The sequence below is a fragment of the Alligator mississippiensis genome, chromosome 2, assembly GCF_030867095.1.
Source record: "Alligator mississippiensis isolate rAllMis1 chromosome 2, rAllMis1, whole genome shotgun sequence".
NCBI lineage: Eukaryota > Metazoa > Chordata > Crocodylia > Alligatoridae > Alligator > Alligator mississippiensis.
Genome location: NC_081825.1, coordinates 50,433,107 through 50,447,837, shown reverse-complemented (window position 1 = coordinate 50,447,837; position 14,731 = coordinate 50,433,107). Strand labels below are relative to the sequence as shown.

Genomic DNA, 14,731 nt, shown 5'->3' with positions numbered 1-14,731 from the left:
AGCGTGCCAAGTTCTGTTCGCCACGATGAGCTGCTGCCATCACACCACACTAGGGAAGTCAGGGCAGCTGCCCTGGGCTGAGCCCCACCTCTCACAGCTGGCACAGACTCACCTCCTAGTGATGCTGTGGTAGCAGTGGCTCATCACGTCAGGCAGGTGGGCAGGACAATTACTCAGCACTCTGCATCGTGCCCCATCCTATGAGGGCCCAGTTGCTTGCAGCCATGGTGCCAAGACTCCACAGCTGCAGTGCCAACAGGAAGCCAGGTGGGGCCAAGGGGATGGAGGAGTCTGTGCGCTGTGTGGCCAACCCAGCCCTGGCAGAGCAGTGTGGCACGGGGCACAGCCCTCCCTCCTCAGGCTCCTGGAGGCAACCAGACAGTCAGATAGGATCAAGTTCTATGACTTCATAACTTTGTGACTTCTTCATAAGACGTCGAGTGGGTAAGGTAACTAGTAGGGTGAAAGTGCTAGACTTTAGGAAAGCTGATTTCAATGAACTCAGGTGATTAGTCAAGGACACACTGCAGAGTAGGAGTTTTGAAGTGATGGGAGCCCAAGAAGGGTGGTTGTGCCTTAAGGAAATGATCCTTTGGGCACAAAGGGAGACAATCCTGATGCGTGGAAAAAGAGGGAAAGGGGCCAGGAGGCTTCCTTGGCTGACCAGAGAAATCCAGGGCAGCCTACGGGCCAAAAGGGGGGCACATAAAAAGTGGAAACAGGGAGAGATCACCAAAGAGAAGTATACCTCCTCTGCTTGTGCTTGTAGGGAGGCAGTTAGACGGGCCAAAGCTACCACGGAGCTGAGGATGGCATCCCAAGTAAAGGACAACAAGAAATTGTTTTTTAGATATATAGGGAGTAAAAGGAAGGCCCAGGGAGGAATAGGACCCCTGCTAAATGGGCAGAAGCAATTGGTGACGGACAGGGGGGACAAGGCTGAACTCCTCAACGAGTTCTTTGCCTCAGTGTTCCTAAGTGAGGGGCAGGACAAGGCTCTCACTGGGATTGTAGAGAGGCAGCAGCATGGCGCCATACTACCATGCGTAGACCCTGAGACGGTGCAGAGTCACTTGGAAGAACTAGATGCCTTTAAGTTGGCAGGCCCGGATGAGCTCCATCCGAGGGTACTGAAGGCACTGGCCGACTCATTGCACAGCCACTGGCGGGAATATTTGAACACTCGTGGCACATGGGCCAAGTCCCGGAGGACTGGAAAAGGGCCAATGTGGTCCCCATTTTCAAGAAGGGGAGGAAGGAGGACCCGGGCAACTATAGGCCAGTCAGTCTCACCTCCATCCTTGGCAAAGTCTTTGAAAAAATTATCAAGGCTCACATATGTGAGAGCCCGGCAGGACAAATTATGTTGAGGGGAAACCAGCACGGGTTTGTAGCAGGCAGATTGTGCCTGACTAATCTAGTCTCTTTTTATGACCAGGTTATGAAACGCCTGGACACAGGAGTAGGGGTGGATGTTGTATACTTAGACTTCAGGAAGGCTTTCGATACGGTATCCCACCCCATACTGGTGAACAAGTTAAGAGGCTGTGACTTGGATGACTACACAGTCTGGTGGGTGGCGAATTGGCTGGAGGGTTGCACCCAGAGAGTTGTGGTGGATGGGTCAGTTTCGACCTGGAAGGGTGTGGGCTGTGGGGTCTCGCAGGGCTTGGTCCTTGAAGCGATACTCTTTAATGTCTTCATCAGCGACTTGGATGAGGGAGTGCAGTGTACTCTGTCCAAGTTTGCGGATGACACAAAGCTATGGGGAGAAGTGGACACGCCGGAGGGCAGGGAACAGCTGCAAGCAGACCTGGATAGGTTGGACAAGTGGGCAGAAAACAACAGAATGCAATTCAACAAGGAGAAATGCAAAGTGCTGCACCTAGGGAGGAAAAATGTCCAGCACACCTACTGCCTAGGAAATGACCAGCTGGGTGGCACGGAATTGGAAAGGGATCTTGGAGTCCTAGTGGACTCCAAGATGAACATGAGTCGGCAGTGTGATGAAGCCATCAGAAAAGCTAATGGCACTTTATCGTGCATCAGCAGATGCATGACAAATAGATCCAAAGAGGTGATACTTCCCCTCTATCAGGCACTGGTCAGCCTGCAGTTGGAGTACTGCATGCAGTTCTGGGCACCGCACTTCAAGAGGGATGCGGATAACCTGGAGAGGATCCAGAGAAGGGCCACTCATACGGTTAAGGGCTTGCAGACGAAGCCCTACGAGGAGAGACTAGAGAACCTGGACCTTTTCAGCCTCCACAAGAGAAGGTTGAGAGGCGACCTTGTGGCTGCCTATAAGTTCATCACGGGGGCGCAGAAGGGAATTGGTGAGTATTTATTCACCAAGGCGCCCCCAGGGGTTACAAGAAACAATGGCCACAAGCTAGCAGAGAGCAGATTTAGACTGGACATTAGGAAGAACTTCTTCACGGTTAGAGTGGCCAAGGTCTGGAACGGGCTCCCAAGGGAGGTGGTGCTCTCCCCTACCCTGGGGGTCTTCAAGAGGAGGTTGGATATGCATCTAACTGGAGTCATCTAGACCCAGCACTCTTTCCTGCCTATGCAGGGGGTCGGACTCGATGATCTATTGAGGTCCCTTCTGACCCTAACATCTATGAATAAGTGGTCGGCCAGATATGGCCCGTGGGCTGTATCTTGGCCACCCCTGTGTTATAGGCGCCTCCCTAACAGAGAAACAGAAAAATTGGAGAGTTTGAAGACTAACAAAAGTAAAAAGCAGCAGGAGGGATTGCTTTTTTGGGGAAGGCTTAAAAAGAGGTTTAATCTGTAGCTTTGTTAAGAGCAGCCCTGTAATGCAGATAGGTATACCCATCTTGCATCAGTATAAGTACACTGGCACAAATATCCTTACTACAGGCATAAGCACATCCAAGGATTTAAAAAGGGACTTGCAGCAGATGCCGCCAGTGCTGTGAGGGTGGCTGCCCAGGGGCAGAAAGACTGTGCTATGGAAGCAGCAGCAGAGTCTTTTGGGAATCCCGGCAGTAGATGAGACTACCCTCTACCTCCCACCCACCCAGCATTCAGCTGCATCTCCCCTTCTACACCAGCAGGGTTTTCCCAGGTCCAAACCTTCCTAATCATACCTCTGGGCACAGGAAGAGGGGGATTAAGCTGCCACTCTTCCCCGTTGACTCGAATGCGGATGGACTCCCAAAGTTGTTCCTGCCCTACTCCACCTGGGGCTTTATAGATTCATAGATTCTAGGGTCGGAAGGGACCTCAATAGATTATCGAGTCCAACCCCCTGCATAGGCAGGAAAGAGTGCTGGGTCTAGATGACCCCAGCTAGATGCCTATCTAACCTCCTCTTGAAAAAGGATTTAGGCTGCAGTTGTGTGGCGTGCCAGGGTCAGACAGGGAGAATGGCAGTACTGGGTAGGTCTCCCCTTCAGCAACTGCTGCAGCGGGGGATGGGGAGGAAGCAAGAACAGGAAGGGGGACCCTATCTATTGCTGCCCCTGCTGCTATCCCTTACCCCACAAGTGACTCGTAAGGGAGGGGCACCGGGGGGGGCATGTGCCCCCCCCCCCAAGATTGGTGGCTTCTGCAGGCAGTCGCTGCTCGCCACCCTCTCCCTCCTTGCCACCAACACCACTGCCAGCATCTGTGGGCAGTCTCCGCTTGCCACACCGTACCCCCACCTGCTTGCTGCCGATGCTGCTGCCTACAAATGGTGCCCCCCCATCTCAGAAGGCACCAGTCGTTCATGCCTCACCTCATGCAGCCACTCTCCACAGCCTCCAGCTGGAGGAGGGAAGGAGCAGTTCTGGGGCTCTCCCTATGCTTGCATCAGCTAGGGACAGCAGTGGCAGCAGGTGGTCTACCCTTCCTGCACCTAGTCCTTGCTGATGCCTGGGAGCTCCAACCATGCTTTGCCCTGCCCTCATATCCCTATGGTTTGACCTCATTTCCTGCCTGGACTAGACAGAGGATATAGCTACGGGGAAACGGAGCCATTGGTATGTTAGCTACATAGTGGAAGTGCGGTGTGACTCCCCTACTGCACCTCCCCTGGATTTGCCTCATAAGCCATGATTTAGAAGCATGACGATAAAAAAAATACAGCTATTTGAAGAATTTGAAAGCTATCAAGAGAAGAGACAAGGGTTTTCCTCAGATTTGAGGAAAGGTAATTTATGCTCAAAAGCATAACATGTCTCCCAGCTATACCATTCGTTGGTCAGTAAAAGGAATCACCAAAACATCCATGCCTCGAGTATATTTCCTGGACAATTGGAGCTGCATCACTCCAGCCCTACTATCAAGGGAAGAGACTGTTTTAAATGCCATACACAGGAGGTTATAACCAGGAATAACAGGATGAAATTGAGGTAGAAAAAATAATTAAGAATAGTCTCCTGACAGTGATAATTACTAGATGAGTAGAGTTCAAAACTATACTGAATCAAGTTTTATGAATTGTACAGTACAGGAAAATTATAATACTGCTCTCTGCTTTCTCATATGAAAATTTTCTATTTAATTTCTCACTTCTTTCATTCTGACAATATTTTCCTGCTTTCCATCTTTTATGGTTCTTTCACTGAACACTGCTGGTGTTAGCAAGATTGCAAGATTGATTGAAGGCATTTTTTTTAACTAGCTGACTTTATGACTAGATAGATGGGAGATTTTTGTGTAAGTGGCCTGAAAAATCTTATTATAGATTTAAAAAAAAAAAAAAAAAGAAAAAAAAACCTGCAATCACTCAATTTAGGTAAGGCAAGAGAGCAAGGGTAGTTGATGTCATCCATTCTATTACTAAAAAGTTAATTGCCTTTAATAAAAAACCTTCCCCCTGGGAACAAACTAGTATTTCAATAGACTCCTTTAGTAACTGTTTCTGGAACTGCATTAATAGGGAGACTAAACTTGCCTTTAGAAGTGGCCACTCCCCAGCAGAACTGAAGCACATTAGAATGATGTAAGGAAGCTTTATTGATCAAGACAGCACCTATTCTATGAGCAAAGAACTTCCATGCCCAATACTGTCAACTGATATCTTTCATGAACAAAACATTAATTTAAAATATTTTTCTATGTTAAAAATATAAAGAAAATTGGACCAAATTACGTGTCAAGAAATTGCCTTTTCTTACTTTCCATTTAACACTGCTACACCAACCGTACTTCTTGGAGTTGACATACTGGCCACAAAGTTCCATTGACGAGCCTGTGGATCCCATCTTTCTACAGTGTTCAGGTAACTCCAGCCATCATGTCCTCCAACAGCATACATAGGACCTTCTAGTACAGCTACACCTAAAACCAGATAAGAGAAACAATTGCCTGCTGCAAAACTAAAGATCACCCTTTTTCATTGTTCCTTCCAAATGTCCATCAGGAAGATGAAACTTTAAAATAACCTCCCCCCCGCCGTTTTGGCTGCTGATATTAAATCTATCCTATAGCAAATGATAAAAAGAATCTGTTACTTTCATTCAGCCAATTTTCGAGCTCAGGCCAAGGCTTATATCACAAAAACACTAAATGAGGTTTAAGGGGAGAATGTATTAAGGGGAGAATGTATTGAACTGAACATAGGTAGGTTAGCTGGCACTTCGTAAAAATATGTCACTAATGTATAAAATCTTACATACCAAGGCCATGACGGTGTGTGGACATAGGCGGCATTACACTCCAAGTTTTTGTTTTAGGGTTGTAGCACTCCACAGTGTTCAATGTCTTTAGTCCATCTCTACCACCAACAACATACAGCTTATCATCTAACACTGCAACTCCAAACTGTAACCTTCTCCCATTCATATTTGCTACATGGGTCCACATATTGGTACGAAGTTCGTACTTTTCAATGCTTGTAGCACCTTAGGAACAATACATCAGAATTATATTCAAGCAGAACTGCCATTTGTAATAAGTGTTTTATTCAAATCAAGCTTCCTCTTGCAAAACATTTCCACACCGCCCCCACCTCCTCCTGCCACCAGCTGGCTCATACTGGAGGCACTCTCTGCCATGCTACCTAGCTGTCACATGCATGTGTGTGCACCTATGTGATTCCCCCTGCCCTGATCACACACCTCCTACTTGCCTCAGCCCCAAGCAGCCCCTTCACAGGCTGGAACTCTGCCATCCTGCAAGGTGAAACCTGCAGTTCGCCACATTTTTCTTCTTTAAAGGAGAAAACCCAAGATTTTCTCCAGCAAACGAAAACCTTGATACCTGCTGATCAGTGCTGGCAGGACTCAGGATAGGTTTTTGTAGTGGACTGAGATCTCACTAAGTTAAGTTTGGGTTAGGGCATCACAGAATCATAGAAAATTAGGGTTGGAAGTGACCTAAGGAGGTCATCTAGTCCAACCACCTGCTCAAAACAGAACCATCACAACTAGATCATCCCAGCCAAGGCTTTGTCCACCCAGGTCTTAAATACCCGTAAGGATGGAGATTCCACAACCCCTCTGGGCAACCTGTTCCAGTGTTTTACTACCCTCCTAGTGAGAAAATGCTTCCTAATATCTAACTTCAACTTTCCTCACTGCAACTTGAGACCATTGCTCCTTGTTCTGTCCTCCGCCACCACTAAAACCAGTCTAGCTCCATCCTCTTTGTAACCACCCATCAGGTAGCTGAAGGTTGCTATTAAATCTCCTCTCAGTCTTCTCTTTTGCAGACTAAACCCAGTTCCCTTAGCCTCTCCTCAGAAGTCATTTTCCACAGCCCCTCAACTATTTTCATTGCCCTCCATCGGACTCTTAAAGTAAAGAATCAGTTTGTCCATGTCCTTTCTGTAGTGGGGGGCACAACTGGACACAGTACACCGGATGTGGCCTCACCAGTGCTGAATAATATAGAGGGGAATAATCACTTTCCTTGATCTGCTGGCAACACTAATACTAATGCAGCCCAGTATGTTGTTAGCTTTCTTGGCAACAAGGGCACACTGTTGTCTCATATTCAGCTTATTGTCTACTGTAACCCCCAAGTCCATTTCTGCAGAGCTACTGCCCAGCCAGTCAGACCCTAGCCTGCACCAGTGCATGGGATTATTCCGTTTTAAGTGCAGGACTTTGCACTTGTCCTTACTGAACCTCATCAGATTTCTTTGGGTCCAGTCCTCCAATTTCTCTAAGCCTCTCTGAATCTTAGTCCTACACTCCAGCATATCTACCACGCCCAGCAGCTTGGTTTCATCCACACATTTGCTGAAGGTGCAGTCCATCCCATCTTCCGAGTCATTGATGAAGATATTGAACAAGACCACCCACAGGACTGACCCCCTGGGGCACTCTACTTGATACCAGCTGCCAACTAGATATTGAGCCATTTATTACTACTCTCTAAGCCTGGTGATCCAGTCAATTTTCTATCCACTTTATAGTCCATTCGGCCGACCCATACTTCCTTTGATTGTGAGAATGTTGTCGGAGAATGTGTCAAAAGCCTTGCTAAAATCCAGGTATATCATGTCCACTCCTCTCCCTGCATCCACAGTGCCAGTCATCTTATCCTGGAAGGCAATCAGGTTGGTTAGGCATGGCTTGTCCTTGGTGAATCCATGCTGACTGTTCCTAACCACCTTTTTCTACTCCAAGTGCTTAGAAATGGATTCCTTGAGGATCTGCTCCATGATTTTTCCAGGGACTGAGGTATGAGGCTGAGCAGTCTGTAGTTCCCTAGATCCTCCTTCTTCCCTTTCTTAAAGACGGGCACTATTATTTTCCCCTTTTCTATCCCCCCCTGACTTCTCCCAACACCCATGAGTTTTCAAAGATAATGGCTAGCGGTTTTTCAATCATAGTGGCCAACTCACGCAGCACACCTGAGAGCGCTGAGATCAGCCCTGTGGACTTGTACATGTCCAGCTTTCTAAATAGTCCCTAATCTGTTCTTTTGCCACTGTCAGCTGTTCACCTCCACCCCAAGCTGTGCTGCCATGTGAAGTAATCTGGGAGCTGACCTTGCCTGTGAAGACTGAGGTGGAAAAAGTATTCAGTATCTGGATAAATTTCCCTTTTCCACATCATCTGCCACTAGGCTGCCTCCCTACTCATTAAGAGACCCACATAATCTTCTTGTTGCTGACATACTTATAGAAACCCTTCATGTCCTTTTCTAGTTGCAACTCCAGTTGTGCTTTGGCCTTCCTGATTTCATTCCTGCATGCCTGAGCAATACTCTTATACTACTCCCAAGTTGTCCATCCAAGTATCCATTTCTTGTAATCTTCCTTTTTGTGCTTACCTCACTGAAGAGTTCCCTGCTAAGCCAAGCTGATCTGCCAATACTTGCTAGTCTTTCTGTACATCAGGATGGTTCATTTCTGCACCCCAAGTAAAGTTTCTTTAAAATAAAGCCAGCTCTTTTTGACTCCTCTCCCCCTCAGACTGGCCTCCCAGGGGATCCTGCCCATCAGCTCCCAGAGCAAGTCAAAGTCTGCTTTTCTGAAGTCCATGGTCCTTACATTGCTGCTCTTGTGTCTTCCTTTCCTCAGGATCCTGTACTCAGTCATCTCATGGTCACTGCTGCCCAAGTTGCCATCCACTACTACATTCCCCAACAATTCTTCCCCGTTTGTGAGCAGCAGGTCAAAAGCACAGCCCCTAGTTGGCCTCTCCAACACTGGTACCAGGAAGTTGTCCCCAACATTCTCCAAAAACTTCCTGGATTACCTGGGCACTGCTGTATTGGCCTCCAGCAGATGTCAGGGTGATTGGAGTCCCTCATGAGAATCAGGGCCTTCTGTTAGCTGTTTGAAGAAAGCCTCATTCACTTCATCCTCCTGGTGTAGTGCACTATAGCAGACCCGCACCACAACATCACCCTTATTGCTCTGACCTGAACTCAGCAGCTTCCAACAGGTCTGTCTCCAGTTTCATACAGGAGCTCTGACCAATCATATAGCTCTTTTACATAAAGAGAAACTCCTCCTCCTTTCTCATCCTATCCTTTCTGAACAGTTTATATCCATCCATGACAGTGTTCCAGTCATGTGAGCTCTCTCACCAAGTCTCTGTTATTCCAATCACATGAGTTCTGGGACTGTATGAGGACTACCCCATGCTGCTCGTCCATTGGGCACCCATGATACTGCCAGGGGAGACCCTGAGTAGATCAAAAGTGATTACAGGGCTCTGGGTGCATGGGTGAAAGGCACAGGGGCTCAGGTGGTGTTTTGAGCACAGGTTCCAATTCTTCCTGCACTTTCCCAGGCTCTCTGCATCCATGTATAGACACCTGAGGTAACTAGCCAATTGTCCGACTTTGTCAGGAAGAATGAATGAAAAGGCCCTTGTTGCCCGCTCCCTTCTGCTTTTGCTTCCTCCAGGTCACCCACTTACCTCAGGGCTTTGCTTTCCATCCCTTGGCAAATCTACTTTAAAGCCGTCCTCAGACTAGTGAGCCCACCTGTGAAGATGCTCTTGCCTCTCCTGGTCAGGTGGATCCAATCTCTTCCTATCAACCCTACATCTTGGAACAACATCCTGTGGTCAAAGAAGTCAAAGCCCTCCTGGAGACACCATCTGTGCAACCATCTGTTGATCTGCAGCATGCGTCTGCCCCTGCCTGCACCATTCCCCCTGACGGGAAGGATTGAGGAGAACACCACCTATGCCCGTGCCCTTCACCCTTGCACATAGAGCCCTGTAATCACTTTTGATCTGCTCAGGGTCTTCCCTGGCAGTATCATTGGTGCCCACATGGATGAGTAGCATGGGGTAGTACTTTGAGGGCCAGGTGAGTCTCAATAATCCCTTCATAACATCTTGGATCTGGGCTCAGATCTTCTGAGACAACAAGTCAGGCTGGAAGATGGATGCCTCCACCCCCTGCAGAATGCAGTCTCCAACCACCACCACCTGTTACTTTCTCTTGATGGCAGTGGTCAAAATCCTCCCAACCGTAGGAATGCCTGGCTTGGCCTCTTCCACCATTGGAATATGCTCCTCCTCCTCTGTTGTAAGGGCTCCATATCTGTTCTTCAGGCAAATTATCAATAAAAATCACTCTAGGTCTCTGGGGGCAGCTTTCTACCACAACAGACTATTTCCATCAAGGCATGGCAGATGAGACTGAGGGGATACACTGAGAAGCTGAAGCAAGGCAGGATCAGCATGGCCCGTAGCAGGCACTGCAGCCACTCCAACGCTCATCTTGTCACATATACTTTTATTACTTAAGGAAAAAAATGAATATTTATTTGTGACCTTGATATGTTATTATGTGTAATCTTTGAAAGTTCCACAGAAGAGGATTCGGGGGTAAGAGTGGCTCACAAACTGAATATGGGTTCACAATGTCATATTGTTAGGAAAAAAGCTATTGTCATACTGGGATGGGGTAAGAGGCATGTCCCACTAAAGATATGAGAGCTATTCCTTTCACTCTCTTCAGTTCTGGAAAAACCTCAGCTGGAATACTGTGTTTCATTTTAGGTACCACATTTGCAAGAAGATGTGGATTAATTGGAAAGAGTTCAGATGAAAGCAATAAAAATGACAAGTATCGAAAATACGACCTATAAGGAAAGACTAACGAATTAGGGAAGCCTGAGGGAAGACATGATAATGCCTTACACAGTTTAAAATTTAATACAATAGGAAGGTTAGAAACTGTTCTTCATGTCCGGCAACAAGCTTTTACTGCAGCAAGGGACATTTAGGTTAGACATTAAGAAAATCTGTCCATCAGTAAGGATAAACATTAGAATAGATTACCTAAGAAACTGTCACTAAATGATTTTAAGAAAAATTTGGACAAATACAGATCCTGAATGCTTTAGGTATAGTTGATGCTGCCTTGGGACAGTAAGAAGAAATATGACCTCTCAAGGTCTTCTCCAGGCTTATTTTTATGGTTTCTATGAAAGGTGTCATTTGTATGCTATGTAAGCATCTAATGATGTTTCATTAAAAGTCAGTTCAATGGATTTACAGTGTATGTTGCCATCAACAGTCATTATATAAACCAGTACCTTTTGTGGCATCCATTCCTCCAACTGCAAACAATACTCCTACTGTTGACTTTCTAGGCTTTGTGCGAGGACTTTGTAACATGGGTCGTCTCTCTGGTAACAGATGGTACTTCATTGCTTCCATAATGAGTTTTTGACATTCAATGTCATCTCTAAACAGGGCATTATTTTCCATATCTGCCAGAAACTGGAAAAAAAATTAAAGTGTTGAATCACTAGATAAACATCAGGTTAAAAGGATCTCATCCCAATGAGATATTTTGTTCAAAATACTGGTGCCTAATTTAAAATGCACATTCAGCAGGAAATCATACCAATCCCACAAGTGTAAAAATATACTAATTGATAGTATTTACAACACTTGCATTTTAACATACACTTTGAAACAGGGCTATCTGATAAGCAGCTGGGGGCCAAATGTACTGCTAATCACACCAGTAGGGACCACATGGCTGCAAGCTACACCAGGATGAGCCACAGGCCCCTGGGCTGCATGCTGGGCAGACACTCCCCCACTGCACCATGTAGGAGTCTCTGCGCCATCACATCATGCATTCAACACAGCCTCTGGCTCCTCTACCACTTTCAACACTGCACTGCTCTGTCCCACCCAGAAGCCAGAGGAAGGTGGGGGAGCCCAGAGATTCTGGCTGCCATTGCAGCTGGAGTAATGGGGGAAGGAGTGGCTAGACAGAAGCAACTTAACCCCTCACAGGCCACATGCAGGCTGTGGGTCACCAGTTACCAGGGGTGGGCAAAACGCGACCCATGGGCCGGATGTGGCCCACCAGGCCATTCTATCCAGCCCACAGGGCCCCTAAAAAATTTAGAAAATTAATATTTATCTGCCCCTGGCTGCCTGTCACGTGGCTTTTGTTGGCTTGCCAAAACTCGGTAAGTGTCCTTCCGCCCAAAATAATTGCCCACCCGAGTTAGACAGTCTTGCTTTGAAACACTGAAAAAAAAGGAGTTTTGAATTCTTTTGATCTTAATGAATGATCCCTACTCATTATTCCAAAGGAAGACAAACACCTTCCCCCATCATCACTGACAATATATCCAGAGGAAAATACCTCTTGATTTCAAATTTGTCTTTCAGATTAGAGCAACAGAACCACAGGACTAGAAGATTGTCAAGGTTCACCTACTCTAATCTCCTGAACAAATGTGGGATGTGTTATCCTGGACAAATGCCTATCCAAACCTCTTCTTAAAAACTTCCAACAACAGAGATTCCACAATTTCTCTACATCAGGGGTTGGCAGCCTTTCCCTGGCACAGGCCAGAGCTCGAGACCCAGACATCACTATGGGTCATAAGCCTTGCACCCTGTGTCAGATCATATCTGTGCACCAGACTGGACCTCCTCACGTGCCAGATTTGGCCCAGGTGCTATAGGTTACATATCCCTGCCCTAGACAGAGGGTGCACCTACACAACATGCTAAAAGCACAGTAGACTAATTCTACTGTGTATCAGCGTGTCACGGTGAAAGCTGTGCTAATGCGCAGCAATATTAATCTACTGTGCATTAGCATCATGCAAAAAATGTACGCCAGTGCTTAAGGTGCATTGTTAGTACCTGTAATAGCGGGTTATGGTGCATTAATGCACATGTAGATGTGCCCAGCTTGATCCATTGTTCTAGTGTTCTGACAATAAAGAAGTTTCCTCTGAGATTTAATCTATATCTGATTTGCTGCAGTTTAAACACACTGCTTTGTGTTCTGCACTCCATGGCAAGGGAGAAAAGTTGTTATCTCTTTGTTTTATGGCAGCCTTTCAAATATTTGAAAACTGCTTTCATGATTATCATGAAACTGCATATGTGGCTCAAGAATCATCATTGCTCCAGCAATACATCTAATCTAGTGGTATTAAAATCATTGCAGCCATGGACTGGAAACTTCAAAATACGTTTTAGTCCTGCAACTCATATGCTAAAATATATAGATTTTTCTTTTGATAAAGTGAATAGATTCCTGCAACCACAGAGCAGTAATATCAGTTGTGGGGCATGGGAAGGAAGAGAACTGTACTTTGCCCACCCGTGTTAGCCCCTAACAGGTGCCACTCTGCTCAGCCTTCTGCTGAGACTACTGTAGCATTCCATAATGAAAGTTTAATACTTGGCTTTTACACAATATTCATGACCAGTAAATGTATTGTTTAAAAAAAAAAAAAAAAACAAATTGAAAGCCAGTTGTCTAATTTATCCGTAAGAAGGAACAAAACTTGCTTCGATTTTTATCACACCGTCACTTGCAAGACAGCTCCCTGAGCATTTTTTTTTTTTTTTTTAGACAAAGCTGTGCTTGCTACGTTGATAACCTTAAACTACCATTTCATTATTAAAAAATGGGTATACCTAAAGTTCTAGTGTTATAAATGTCAGAATGCCTTCCATTTGTTTATATATATTAGCATCAGTGTTTCAATACTGCCTTTCATTTGGCACTTTGGTCCAGTTTGGCGCACTGTTCCTGAACTTAAAATAACTAGATATAATTCCATATATATTTCTGCAAAAACTTTTTAATTAACTGCACATATTATTATGTGAACACAAGTTGATCGTATCTACAACACTGTCAAATACTGCATCCTTCCAGAAAAAGATTTCAGGAGTACACATTAAAATATGCTTTCCTGTATTCCAATACTAGTGAGAAGTGATACCAAGATAATCCTCAACAAGCAATGCTTTACCTTTGATGGGTGGACATGGGAAAGACATTCTAAATCAACATAGTTTAATATTTCTTGTAAAACTATATTTGTAATTTGGAAATGCAACTTATCTGCTCACCCCAATAAAGAACTCTGAAGGAGCTGGGATTTATCATAGCATGAGGCTTAGAATTATTCTTGTAGATCTATCCTAACTAAAAAGTAAATAACTTCTAAAGCTATCTGTCAGCAGAAAATTGTGTGTTCTTGTTAATGAGCCTGCTGCATTGTAAATCTCTGTAAATAAATGCTCCCCAACTTAAGAATTGACTTATTACATAAATCCAAAATTTCCAAGGGTTTTGTTATTTCTGTAGCTCCTTGCACCAAATTTCAAAGGCATTTATAATGGAACAGTTATAAATGATACATTAACATTATAATCACATCTGAAAAACAGATGCAGAGGAAGGTTATGAGGTTGCTATAACTTGAAATAATCTTATAAAACTGTTAAAAAAGAATATCAGAAAAGGAAACTGTCTAAAGTACTAAGTGCTTCTAAGGAAAAGGAAGCTGAATTTCTCTCAACTATAAATGCAGTTAATCAACATTTTGGTACAATTTCAAAGACCACATAATAGCCACTGGCACTTAGCAAACATTTAATATACATAATCAAACATATCACAAGCCTCTCTCTGCAACAGCAAAATGATGCCTGGGATGTTGATTTTGTCAATAAGCAGATATACCAGAACAGAAAACGCTAGCTTCAAAAAAATCATTATAAATGCAACTGATGATGAAACCAAGCTCCTATTACATTTTTTCTGCCTCTGGCTCTAAATCCTATAATACTGCCCTATGATTTCTTTAAGTGTATATGAATCTAATAGTCCTCAAAATCTCTTACAATGTTATTGATTTTAGTGACCTCTCCAATTTTCTGGTTTCCTTTCTTCCAAATAGCTTTGACTCTTCTACCATAAAATTAGAAATATTTTAATTATATCGTATTATGTCTGCTGAAAAGTGTGTCACATTGCCTAATGATGTGTGATCATGTAACGAAACACCATACTGTAATCA

General features: G+C 44.9%; 1 protein-coding gene across 4 annotated transcripts in view; it reads right to left on the bottom strand.

The window, feature by feature from the left end:
* The window catches only part of KLHL5 (kelch like family member 5), a 137,731-nt gene that overhangs the window by 21,385 nt on the left and 101,615 nt on the right, over positions 1 to 14,731 (bottom strand). For all 4 annotated transcript variants that reach the window (XM_006273648.4, XM_019480623.2, XM_019480613.2 and 1 more), the window contains 3 exons: positions 10,970 to 11,156; positions 5,634 to 5,858; positions 5,133 to 5,295 (listed from right to left, as the gene is read on the bottom strand). In XM_006273648.4, the coding sequence (XP_006273710.1) occupies positions 5,133 to 5,295; positions 5,634 to 5,858; positions 10,970 to 11,156 (575 nt within the window). The remainder of the gene's footprint in view (positions 1 to 5,132; positions 5,296 to 5,633; positions 5,859 to 10,969; positions 11,157 to 14,731) is intronic.